This window comes from Hyla sarda, chromosome 8 (genome assembly GCF_029499605.1).
Source record: "Hyla sarda isolate aHylSar1 chromosome 8, aHylSar1.hap1, whole genome shotgun sequence".
Lineage (NCBI taxonomy): Eukaryota > Metazoa > Chordata > Amphibia > Anura > Hylidae > Hyla > Hyla sarda.
Window position 1 is genome coordinate 172,198,508 of NC_079196.1, and position 13,421 is coordinate 172,211,928.

Below are 13,421 nucleotides of genomic sequence, written 5' to 3' on the forward strand. Positions count from 1 at the left end.
TCAGACTTCTCTAAAACTTATTGAATATTTAGCGTTGGAACATTTGCACCATGATTTTACTCCTGGCAAAAATAATGGAATCCCCACATGTAGAGGATATTTATCCAGATAATTTTTACATCCTATCAAATACACAAATCGCAGATATAGTACCCAAAGGGAACCCCACGATTCCGCCAAGGAACTAGCCATCTGGTACATGGATTTAAACCGCTTTGTTAGTACCGACCCCATTTCAGTTTTTTCCACTCTGTACTCATGACAGAGATTTGGGTCTCATCCGCCTTAAAGACCCTAAGGCCATTGACGGCGGGATCAGAAGGCTCCCCCTGATATACATGCTTGTCCCCCTACCTGAGGGATCTAAGCATCTTTTGAATTTTTTCTGGTGGAAAAAACAAAGAAGTGAGTTCTTCATCATCAGAGGAAGAAGAGACGAGAGACCACAGCAGGTCTGTCGGTGGGAGCTAAAACTTCCATAGGAGTTTGAGGCCTCGCAGGTGAAACATTTCTGGGTGATCTCTCAGCAATTAGATCCTTGACCTCCTTGATGGAACCATTGACGTATGCTCTTTCCCAAGAAAAACATTTAATGCATGGAAGGTTTTCCAGGAGGATTCACCCTGGGACGGAATCTCTCACACCTAGAGAACTGGCAGTTGTCTTCTAGGGGGGCGCTGCACTCGAAACATGCCAGGTGTTTTCTCTTGGCAGTAGATTTTCTGGCATCAGAATTCCACAGTGAAGACATCACTAGGGAATAAAAAATAAATATAAGTATTCCAGTACAAAAATCCTCCAACTAGCAGAACCCTAGAAAGAAAAAAAGTGGTGCAGGAAAGAACAAAAAGAAACAGCTCAATCCAGAAGGAAAAAACATGGAAACTATGTTAAAGGGGTACTCTGGTGAAAAACTTTTTTCTTTTAAATCAACTGGTGGCAGAAAGTTAAACATATTTGTAAATTACTTCTATTAAAAAATCTTAATCCTTCCTGTACTTATTAGCTGCTGAATACTACAGAGGAAATTCTTTTCTTTTTGGAATGCTCTCTGATGACATCACGAGCACAGTTCTCTCTGCTGACGTTATTATAATAATAATAACGCTTTATTTAGTGGGGTTTGAACCCAAGTCCCCAGCACTGCAAGGCAGCAGTGCTAACCACTGAGCCACCATGCTGCACGTAGCATACATCTGCTATGCATCTGCTATGCATGGTTGCTAAAATGGACAGAGATGTCAGCAGAGAGCACTGTGCTCGTGATGTCATCAGTGTTCCAAAAAGAAAGGAATTTCCTCTGTAGCATTCAGCAGCTAATAAGTACTGGAAGGATTATGATTTTTTAATAGAAGTAATTTACAAATATGTTAAACTTTCTGCCACCAGTTGATTTAAAAGACAAAAGGTTTTCACCGGAGTACCTTTTTAAGACTCTGATCAAAAATCTGAGGACTCTTAGAGCTAGCTTGTCAGCATGTGCTCACAGAGGACGCACTGACCGACTGGAGCTGTTTATATATATATAAGGAGAAAAGCTCCGCCCCTGGGTGGTACAGGGAAAAAACTGAAATAAATGGACAAAACTCCATAAACATAGACCAAACTAAAGCCCCACCAAGGAGGGAAATAGAATAAAAAACGAAACTAAAAGCGGAGAATGAAGGAGAAACTACGATCCCCGCCGGAAGTGACATCACTGGTGTCTGACGTCACTTCCTGTAACATAGCATCGCCCACTGGAACAGAGACCAAAGAGCTGCCATCCCAAACACCAGGACGCAAAGGAGGCTACGAAAAAAAACTGAGTAATACCCACAGGATAAAAAAAGATTCACAAGGAATATGAACGGAGCTTCTCCAATAACGGGAAAGATCACTGCCAGTCCCACTCTCCAGGAGGACAGAAAAAACAGTGGCCTGGGAGTGATCTTCCCCGTTATCTGGGGGGGTTTCATTAGTTTAGTGTTTAATTACTTTTGGGCTCATTAAAATTCTGCTGGTCCTACCAGTCCACAAGGGGGTAGTTAACCCCATCTGTGTGCTGGTAGGACATTAGGGAATGCCTCTTTTGATACTTCTCATGCCTTAATCGCAGCTGCCTGGCACTGGTTGCTAAAGTTTACTGTCCACCAATACCCCCTAATCCCTTTCAGTGAAAGTTTTTCCCAGTGCTATTTTTTTTAGTACATCATAATCTTGTTTCCTATCACTTAGCCTGTTATGTACACATTTACACATATCCTCAGCATTTTTATTTTCTGTACCTGCAGGGATGTCCCGAAACTGATGTTGGTATCGGGATCGATACAGGTCATTTGCACGAGTACTTGTACTCGTGCAAATGTCCCCAATACCTAATCCGATACCTCCTGGCGGGACCCCGATACCTGCTGCTGGTAGGCCTGCTGCACTCTCCATGGGGATTAAAAAGTGGCCAGTTCAAATGGCCACCCACTCTAATCCGCTCGCTAGCTGTGACTGCCTGTCACCCAGGTTTCACAGTCTTTTGACATATAGTCTCTTCTGGAGACTAGAAAAGTTGGGTGACAGGCAGTACACAGTACTTTTCCGGCTTTAAAAGAGGTATTACCATGTCAGCATATTATCCCCTATTCATAGAATAGGAGGTAACATGCTGATCGGTGAGGGTCTGACCGCTGGGATCCTCATCGAGACACAATAAAGGACACAGCGCTGCGCAAGCGCAGCCTTCACGAGCAGTGCTCCATTTATTCTCTTTGGTGCCACTGAAAGTTTTTGAGTTCAGAGATCAGAATCATTTGGCTGATCCATAAATGGAACGGTGCCTGCGCAGCGCTGTGTGTCCTTAATTCAGGGGAGAATTATATCCCCGGTTTCTGCCTCGGCTGGGGTCCCACTGATCAGCATGTTATCCCCTTCCTATAGATTGGCAGAGAAATCTCCCTGTCCCACGCCCACATACTAAAATAACACCTGTCACCCAGCTTTCCAAGTCCCCTGTATAGACTATATGGCAGGAGACTGGAAAAGCTGGGCAGTACACAGTTCACTGTGGGGAGTAAAAAAGTTTAAATTAAAAAAAATGTTTTGTTTTGAAAGATTTTAGTAAATTTTTTAAGCCCTTTCCCTAATAAAAACTGAAAACACCTTCTTTAAAATAAAAAAAAATAAAATAAAAAACACATCACATGTCTATTCTTTCTGCTGGTGCAAAAACAGTCAGAAACATCTGTCGTGGAAATTCTGCCGTGTGAAAAGTGCAGCAAAATCTATTGAAATAACTGATTTCATCTGGTCGGTCCTTGTGGCCATCAACGGCTGGGACCCACGGCTAATACATCACTGATGGCGGTATTAACCCTTCAGATTTGGCGATCAAAGTTGATTGCCGCATCTGAAGTGATAGTCAAACCTTCCCGGCAGCTCAGTCAGGCTGTTCGGGACCACTGCGATCAGCTGTGCGGACATGAGGAGGGTCCCTACCTGCCTCCTCGCTGTCCAATCATCGAATGACTGCTCCGTGCCGTGCCGAGATCCAGGCAGGAGCAGTCGAGCGGCGATAACACCAATCAATTCTATGCATAGCCGTGATCAGTGTAGGAAATCAGTGTATGCAATGTTAGAGTCCCCTATGGGACTATAAAGTGTTAATAAATGTGATTTAACCCCTTCCCTAATAAGTCTGAATCACCCCCCTTTTCCCATATAAAAAAAACAAACGATGTAAATAAATATAAACATATGTGGTATCGCCGCATGCGTAAAGGTCCGAACTATAAAAATATATAATTAATTAAACTGCACGGTCAATGGCGTACACGTAAAATAATTCAAAATTCCAAAATAGCGCATTTATACCATCTACAAAATGAATAAAAAGCAATAAAAACTTCAGATCACGGCGCAAAAAATTAGCCCTCATACATCCCCATATGCAGAAAAATATAAAAAGTTATAGGGGTCAGAAGAGGACATTTTTAAACGTATTAATTTTCCTGCATGAAGTTAAAATCAAGACAAAATCAAACCTATATAAGTAGGGTATCATTTTAATTATATGGACCTACAGAATAAAGAGAAGGTGTAATGTTTACCGAAAAATGCACTTCGCAGAAACGATAGCCCCCAAAATTTACAATTTTTTTTTTCAAGTTAGTGGCACAATGATTTTTTTTGGGGGGGGGGTTTTACCGTAGATTTTTGGGTAAAATGACTGATGTCATTACAAAATAGAATTTGCGGTGCAGAAAATAAGCCATCAAATGGATTTTTGGGTGAAAAATTGAAAGGGTTATGATTTTTAAAAGGTAAGAAAAAGAAAAAACTGAAATGCAAAAACTGAAAAACTCTGAGTCCTTAAAGGGGTACTCCGGTGCTTAGATGCCTGATCGCGGGAGTCCCGCCGCTGGGGACCCCCGTGATCTTGCACGCGGCACCCCGTTTATAATCAGTCTCCGGAGTTGTCACACCCCCTCCCATACGCCGTCGGCCTTGTGGTCGCCGGTAATCAGACCCAGAGCGAACACGCTCCGGGGACTGATTATAAACAGGGTGCCGCGTGCAAGATCATGGGGGTCCCCATCGGCGGATAGGGGATAAGATGTCTAAGCACCGGAGTACCCATTTAAGAGGTTAAGCCACACCCTCTTTCATGCAAAACCATTCCCACATTTTGCTAAGCTCAGGCTCTTGGGCAGAGTGCAAAGCTCATTGTGTCTGATTTTATTTCAAAACAGATTTTTTTTTTTTTTTTTTTTATCACTGAATTTAATAGTAAAATATGTGTCAATTCATGTACTGTATATCCCGGCGTATAAGACGACTTTTTAACCCCGAATTTTCTTCTGAAAAGTCAGGGGTCGTCTTATACGCCGGGTATTGAGGTCCGGCATAGGAATACTTATGATTATCTGCCCAGGCCGGCTCCTGTGTGCGGCTGCAGGCGGGGGCCAGCTAGAGCAAGTAAAAATGAATACTGTATACTAAAAACCAGGGTGCCTCCAGCTGTTGTGAAACTACAACTCCCAGCACAGCAAAGGCTGTCCGGGCATGCTGGGAGTTGTAGTTTTACAACAGCTGGAGGCCCCCTGGTTTTTAGTATACAGTATTCGTTTTTATCTGCTCTGGCCGGCCCCCGCCTGCAGCCACACACGGGAGCCGGCACGGGCAGATAATCATAGGTATTCCTATGCCGCACATCCCTGTGTCCCGAAAAATCTTTTCGGGACATAAGGATGTCCGCCGGTCACTTACCATTCCCCGGCGGCGCATGTCCTCCTGCGATCCTTCTTCGGTCCTCCGTCTCTATGGTTGTACGCACGGGACGTCAGTGACGTCCCGTGCCTACAACCATAGAGGCAGAGGAGCGCAGGACCAGGAGGACCGCAGGAGGACGCGCGCCGACCGGGGCCTGGTGAGTGACCGGCCGTGCTATCTTAAGTGATCCGGTCACCGCTCCCCGGTCCCGGCACCTACTGCTATGGTCCATAGCACCGACTATTGTGGGGGAACTGCCTACTATTGTGGGGGAAATGCTGACCTAATGTGGGGGAATTGCCTACTATTGTTGGGGAACTGCTACTAATGTGGGGGAGCTGCCTACTAATGTGGGGTAACTGCTGACCTAATGTGGGGTAACTCCCGACCTATTGTGGGGGAGCTGCCTACTATTGTGGGGGAACTGCCGACCTAATGTGGGGGAACTGCCGACCTAATGTGGGGGAACTGCCGACCTAATGTGGGGGGAGCTGGCAATCTAATGTAGGGGAACTGGCAACCTAATGTGGGGGAACTGGCAACCTAATGTGGGGGAACTGGCAACTTAATGTGGGGGGAGCTATACTGCCTACCTAATGTGGGGGAACATGATGCCTACCAAATGTGGGGGGAACTACAATGTACCGTACATCGCGGTATGGCGAGTATATCCCAAACTCTATATTTTAACTGTAAAAGTTGGGGGTTGTCTTATACGCCATATCGTCTTATACGGTACACCTTTATTACAGATGTAAAATTAAAAGGGTTGTTCCTTGGACATCTGTAATTTTTTTATTGTCCCCAGCATGCCTAAACAAATAATAACACTTTAACCCCTTAACGACAATTGATGTAAATGTACGTCATGATGACGTTATACTTAACACACTATGACGTACATTTACGCGCCGCCGTGACTGCGAGCACCGGAAGGTGACGCGGCAGGTCCCGGCAGCTATCAACAGCCATGGACCCGCCGGTAATGGCGGACATCCGCGATCGCGCGGATGTCCGCCATTAACCCCTCAGATGCCATGATCAATACAGATCACGGCATCTGGATTATTGGATCGCCTGCAGCTCTGCCTCGGCGATCCGATCATCCAGCAGGGCAGCCGGAGGTCCCCACACCTGGCTCCGGCCGTCTCCCGGGGTCTTCTGCTCTGGTCTGAGATCGAGCAGACCAGAGCAGAAGATCACCGATAATACTGATCAATGCTATGTCCTATACATAGCACTGAACAGTATTAGCAATCAAACGATTGCTATAGATAGTCCCCTATGTGGACTATTAAAGTGTAAAAATGAAAGTTAAAAAATTTGAAAAATCCCCTCCCCCAGTAAAAATGTAAAATGTCCTTTTTTCCCATTTTAAAAAATTATAAAAAAAATGAATAAAAGTTTTATAACCACAAATGTGGTATCAATAAAAAGTACAGATCATGGAGCAAAAAATGAGCCCCCATACCGCCGCTTATACGGAAAAATGAAAAAGTTATAGGTCGTCAAAATAGAAGGTTTTTAAACATACTAATTTGGTTAAAAAGTTTGCGATTTTTTTTAAGCGCAACAATAATAGAAAAGTATATAATCATGGATATCATTTTCATATTATTGACCCACAGAATAAAGAACACGTCATTTTTACCGTAAATTGTACGGCGTGAAAACGAAACCTTCCAAAATTTTCAAAATTGCAGTTTTCTTTTTAATTTCCCCACACAAATAGTATTTTTTTGGTTGCGCCATACATTTTATGGTAAAATTAGTGATTTAATTATGCAGAACAACTGGTCACACAAAAAACAAGCCCTCATACTAGTCTGTGGATGAAAATATAAAAGAGTTACGATTTTTAGAAGACGAGGAGGAAAAAACGAAAATGCAAAAATAAAATTGGCCTCGTCCTTATAGGGGTACTCCGGCACTAAGACATCATATCCCCTATCCAAAGGAGCATGGTGACATCATGGCTCCTCCCCTGTGTGACGTTACACTCCGCCCCCTCAATGCAAGCCTATGGAGGGGGTGTGACAGCTGCAGGTTTTGAGCCAAAGCCAAAAGTGTATTCAAAAGGAATGTGAAATATAAAAGACGTACTTATACTTCTCCTTGATCCATTTCTGACTTTGGCTCAAAAACTGGGGTGGCAGTTTTCCAAAAAACAGGCCAGAAAAAGCCTGTGTGGAAACCTAGCCTTACTCACCTTTCTTTGCTCCTTCTTAACTCTTTTATCAGGACGCCCCATCTCCAGCCAGTCTCCACTGACTGCTTTACCAGTGCCAGCTAGAGCTGTAGATGTGGCATTCAAGTGATTCTCCACCAATCACTGGTCGCAGTACTGTCTTGACCAGTGAGTGGCACTGTCAGTTACCCGTTACAATCTGCAGCTTGGGGGGGAAACCAAAACACCAGTCATGGACAGGGCGTCCCGATGACAGAGCTACGAGAGAGAAGAGCTTTCTTGGGCCATTTACATTGTAAATAAATGATTGGATTGTATATTGCATAATAATAATAATAAGAAAAAAGAAAAAAAAATGCAAAAAGAGGCTTAAACTAATATTCCAACTGCCAAAAAACAAATGTCATTTTGCCTGAAAAAAAAAACAGTTTTTTGAGGCTCAGAATGAGTGTCAACATACTGTGTGCACATAGCCTAACACAACCACAACAGTCTCTGGCAGTCCATTGAATTTTGAGCTACCTGGTGTGACAGCATTTCCTAGGAAAAAGTATTTTTGTGATGTTTTTACCTACATATTTTGCTGACCAGATGTTAACTAAATGAAAACAAGGGAATATAAAATGCACACACTGCTTTTTCCTGTGGCATTGTTGCTAATTATGTGATTCAGAGAGAAATCATTGAATTATTATCTGTGAATTACATATGCTACAGAACAAATGCATCAAAAACACTTTAAAAGAAATGCATGGAGAACTTTGTGTCACTGTCGCTTAGAAAAACTGTCTGTGTCTCAGGGACATGTCAAAAATTGTGATTGGCTGGGATCTCAGTGCTAGACCCCCATTGATTAGGAGAATAAAAAGGACAAGTGCGCGGCATTGCTGCCATGCCGATCGTAGTGATCTTTGTCTCACTGCTTCACTGCTCCATTATAAGTCTATGCAGCAGTGAGACAAAGATCACTAACAGTTAAGGAGTGAGCAGCAATGCCACGCACTTGTCCTATTCATTCTCCTAATCAGTGTGGGGAGGGGGGGGGGGGCTCATAGTATAATACACAGCAATGAGACCCCAGGCAATCAAAACTTTTGACACGTCCCTGTGACTTGTCAAAAGTTTTTGTAAGTTAAAGTGACACATACACACCATAAAAAAATTACATTTTATACACATTATTACATTGTCTACACTGTCTGTGTTTGCAGTATGCAGGCTTTGTATATATATTTGTGTGTGTATGTATATATATATATATATATATATATACATATATATGTATATATATTTATTTACTGTATATTACAAACATAAACCTTTTATACAGTGTATTTTTATGATGTCTATCTATCCTATCTTCATATATTAACCACATAGCACAACCCACCCTAAATTAAGCAGCTGTTAAATTTGTACAATTAGTGCTTTATTGGTAGATACTTGTCAAGATGTTTAATATATTGTACATTTAAAAGTATTCATGGCTCAGAGCAGCCACAAGAACATTATTGAATTTCTCCCAGGCAGCCTGGACTTGAGGGGTGAAGGCAGATCCGAGCTTGCGAGCCAAAACGATGACCAGAACGGAAGCCAGACGCTGTAAATATATAATAAGACATTGCAATACATTTTTCTAACATTGTGCTATCAGTACACCCAAGATAACGTACAAATCATTATTGCTATAAAGTATCATGAAAATCACTCGGCCTCAGGTCACAGTTAAACCCGAAAAATCACATAAAATGTATTCTCTGCAGCAATAAAAAAATAAAACCACCAATAAAAATAATACCATGTGCTGTCTTCAATGTATTATGATTTTATTTTTATTCTAGAAAATCCACCTAAACATTTCCTTTTAAATATCTGTTTTTGAGAAACAAACAACCAGCTTTCCTGAAATTCTGAACTGCAGATCCCTTAAATGGGCACTGTCAGATACAAAAACTTTTGATATGTTGTAAAGCATGTATAACCAATAGGTTTTGCAATTGCTTTCATTACAAAATTTTCAGTATTTCATACTGAAAAAAAAACAGTCAAACAACTGCTCCCCCTGCCTGCTTGGACACATACTAGTCCTGCTGTGTCCATGCGTCATGGACCCACTTCCTTGATTGACAGCTGTGAGTGCAGGGCTCACAGCTGGAGGAAAAATCCTTCCACTGTCAGCTTGTGTCCCGCTACTGTCAGTGAGGACAAGCTGGGAGTTGTAGTTTTTCTAATGCTAGGGGAGATGTGAGCAGACAGCATACTGAGGGAGGGGGCGGAGACCTGCACAGTGAGGCCACGCCCCCTCCCTTTGAGAGGAATTCAGACTAGTGAGCTAAATTAATAGTGTAATAAAAAAATAAATAAAGGTGCTAGACACATAAAAAAGAGATGTACATGGTCAGAATTAGGTACTGAATGATATATTTAAAAAAAAAATTTTTGTTGGATCTGACGGGTACGCTTTAAGTGATAAAATGTTTGACCACATAACTAGGCATACATTGACACTCTTTTGACAGCCATTGTGGGATCATCTTTTTGCATTAGTAAGGCTAGGTTTCCACACAGGTTTTCTCTGGAGTTTTTTGAAAAGCTGTCACTGCAGTTTTTAAGCCAAAGCCAGAAGTCTATTCAAACGAAATGGGAAATATAAAGGGAGGACCTATACTTCTCCTTCCTGTTGGGTCCACTTCTGACTTTGGCTTAAAAACTGCAATGTCCTTTTCCAAATAATGCCAGAGACAAACCTGCTTGAAAACCTAGCCTAATGGATGTCACTCGGCTTTCCCAAAAGTTTCAATAGGTTGCCCCATAAGATATAACAAAAACAGCCAACAATGGTATTAAATATAAAAAGGAGTAATACTGACCTACCAATCCCTTGGTGCACCTAAGCTTAGGCTAGTTCACAACTGATTGAAAGGCTTCATTTGGGGCCCTTGTTGCAGATTTCTTTCAAGACCAGTAAACGGAGCCAGAAGGTCCACTGCACAACCCAATAGACTTCAAGAGGATCTGTCAGGTTTCTATCTGGTGTTCATTATTTTAATGAATTATAAGCGGACAAAACATTCTGCATGCAGCATTTTTTTCTTGTTATTTAAAAAGAATCTTTGATTAAATTGAGCCTTTAATTCATTTGTGAACCCATCCTAAGCATAGACACAAAAGGGGATTGGTAGGTCAGTATTACTCCTTTTGTTATTTTATACCATTGTCAGTTGTTTGTAAAAAATTTCATGGGGCAACCTAGCCTTGCCTTGTCCCCCATCAGTCTGTTTACAAGGCTTCAACAATTATGTGAAGTGTTGACTAGTGACTTTTGTAGGGGTGAATTGTCGACACGAGAAAGGTCACCAGTGCAACCAGTGATTGGCTGCAATAGTCAAATACATAAGCAGAGTCTGTCAGGGGACCAGGAAAGCGTTGGCCTGGCATTGTTAAAGCCCTGGTTAGGCTAGCAACACATTATACCATTGTCAGCTGTTATTTATTTATTTCTGTCATTATAATTTTTTTAAGCAATTAATTTTAATATTTTATTTCGTTTCTTTGTATTTGTTTTTTTTTTTAAGCTATGGGTAGTTTTAGTATTCCATATTAAATTGTATAAATAGTTAGTATGCACAACCAATAGCATAAATGAATCATACCTTGAAGTTCTCGGGGTCCACATGGAGTTCCGTGGCATGGGACTTGCTGAGGGCAGCAAGGTAATGTTTCACATCATCCAAGTGTTGGACAGAACCGCCAACAGCGGAGAGCACCTTCTTGCCATGAGCTTGGACCTTGGCATTGCCAGAGATGGCGGTCACATTGGAAAGGTTTCCAAAGGAGCTGAAGTATCTCTGGGTCCAGGGGAAGACGACCAGCAGCCTAGTCAAGTATCAGGAAAGAAATTATAAAAAATTTTTTGTAGCTCTATAGATCAATAAAGCGCAACTTTATCAATTGTTTAGTAAAACAAATTTTTTTTATATGTGCAACTATGTTTGTGGACAAAATATTATATAAATATTAGTTTTGTAAGCGAACCTTAACATTTTGGGCTGTATATAACTGGCATAATTTTCTATTGTAACGGTATAAGATGACCTGTTGTGCCATGCTTACCTAGCCAGGGTTTCAGCACCATCGGCCTCAACGTTGACCTTTGCCCAGGAAGAGGTGATGATGGCCTTCTCTTCGGCTGTCCAGTGAACCATGTTGGCGGTGAATGTAAGTAGCTGCTAAGGCTTCTGAGCGAGAAGTAAGAAGCTTCTGCCTTTTAGTGATTCTTGCCTTGATTTATAAGGAATTGTGCAGAGTCACACCTAGTCTCCATTTTGCTGTGTCATATTTCTTCTCCACCCTGCTTAGCCCCGTGTATCTGGTGATAATAAACTATTCTTTTTTGGGATTTTTTTTATACAGTACATTTCTGAATTCCACTATATACAATGCAAAACATTTCTGCACAAGTTTTAGAATTTATTTAACTGTGTAGTTTTATTTCTATTACGGTTTGATTCTTAATAATCTGAGACATAGATATGAATTGCTACCAAACTTTAGATATTTGGTGACTTCCTAAAAATCCCTATTAATCACTTGTTTATGCTGATGGGAGGCCTTAGTATCTCAATTTCATAACAATGGAATATTAATTCATTAAAAAATTTCCTTTGTTATAACAATTTGTTGTAATGTTGTAGTGTGATATTGCAATATATCTGTTTGCTTATATGATATTTTATTTCCTTATAAAAGGGTAGACAATAGCAGAGATATATTAATTCCAGCTACAAAAAAAAATGGTCTATGCCTCAGTGCAGTGTGTGGACGAATAATGAGAACAAAAAAGGAGAGGACGGCGCCTCGTATAATTCCGTTTGCTAAATGTCCCGAACGCCCAGAAATAATGCTCACCTTAGGTGACACTTGGTTTCGTGCATTTAACCCCTAAGTGGCGGGGTGGTTGGAGAAGTCCTCGGCTGCAGCCTGCAGGGATAACTGGACTCTTTGCGGGAGCCGGTGAAGGTCCAGACGACGGTAGGAAGAAAAAATGTCACCACATGTTTCATCATGTATGAATAAAATACATGTTTCACCACATATCCGAGTCCGATCTTCTTGTTATCCACCTGCGCAGCGCCATCGCAGCAATTTTTTCTTCCTGCCGTCGTCAGTGCAGTGTGTGACTGAATCAAGAGGACACCCATCACAGTTCATTATCCCAAATAACATAGTGTCAGAAATAGTGCTGCTGGGGTTTCATAAATATGCTATTTAGCCAACATGCACATTTTTTAAGTAATCATAAAACAAGCAAACTGGTAAGATTGGTAAATATGCCACAATATGTTGTCCTTAAACTACTGTGGAACTGCAAGTCCCAGCACAAGAATGCACAAAATCTAGATAACTGTATAACACCAATATCCTAGCAGTTATATGATTTAAATAAAGATCCTATATAGTATACCTAGCTTTGTGATGAAGAAAATATTTTTTAAAGGGATACTCCAGTGAAGTGACCTTATCAGACACTTATCCACAGGATAGTGAATAAGTGTTTGAACAGGAGATTGCAGAACCCCTGCAATCTCCTGTACAAGGTCCCGGCTACTTACCTGTCCTCAGCCCGCTCCAGCCCCCACCTTCCTGGACGAGAGCAAGTGATGGCCTACTCAGCCAATCAGCGGTTGAGATGGGGGATTTTTGCGGCCAGTGATTGGCTGAGTGGGCCGTCACTTGCCCCTGTCCAAAAAGGGGGAGACCAGAGCGGGGCAAGAGCAGGTGAGTAACCTGGTCCCCGCACAGGAGATCACAGGCAGTCACAGCGGTTGGACTCCCCGTCATCAGACACTTATCTTCTATCCTATGGATAGGAGAATACTTACTCAGGTTTCTCTATAGAAGTACACAAAAGCATGTTAGAGATTGTTCACATCATGATGTCACAATATGTTTGGGGTATACATTGCCATTCTGTCAAAACAGAAGGCCCACA

At 41.8% G+C, this 13,421-nt stretch overlaps 1 protein-coding gene across 3 annotated transcripts; it reads right to left on the minus strand.

Moving 5' to 3' along the window:
• Nucleotides 1–609: 609 nt before the first annotated feature.
• On the minus strand, nt 610–12,573 carry LOC130284350 (hemoglobin subunit beta-2-like). Of its 3 annotated transcripts, none has more exons than XM_056534621.1 (5): nt 12,338–12,573; nt 11,543–11,710; nt 11,083–11,305; nt 8,820–9,029; nt 610–753 (listed from the first exon to the last, which is right to left on the minus strand). In XM_056534621.1, the coding sequence occupies exons 2-4, from the start codon at nt 11,632–11,634 to the stop codon at nt 8,901–8,903; spliced, it is 444 nt and encodes a 147-aa protein (XP_056390596.1). In that variant the 5' UTR covers nt 11,635–11,710; nt 12,338–12,573; the 3' UTR covers nt 610–753; nt 8,820–8,900. The 3 variants fall into 3 exon arrangements, with proteins under 3 accessions (XP_056390596.1, XP_056390595.1, XP_056390597.1); XM_056534620.1 differs by having other exon boundaries at nt 11,543–11,798; XM_056534622.1 differs by lacking the exon at nt 11,543–11,710.
• Between the last annotated feature and the right edge of the window lie 848 nt (nt 12,574–13,421).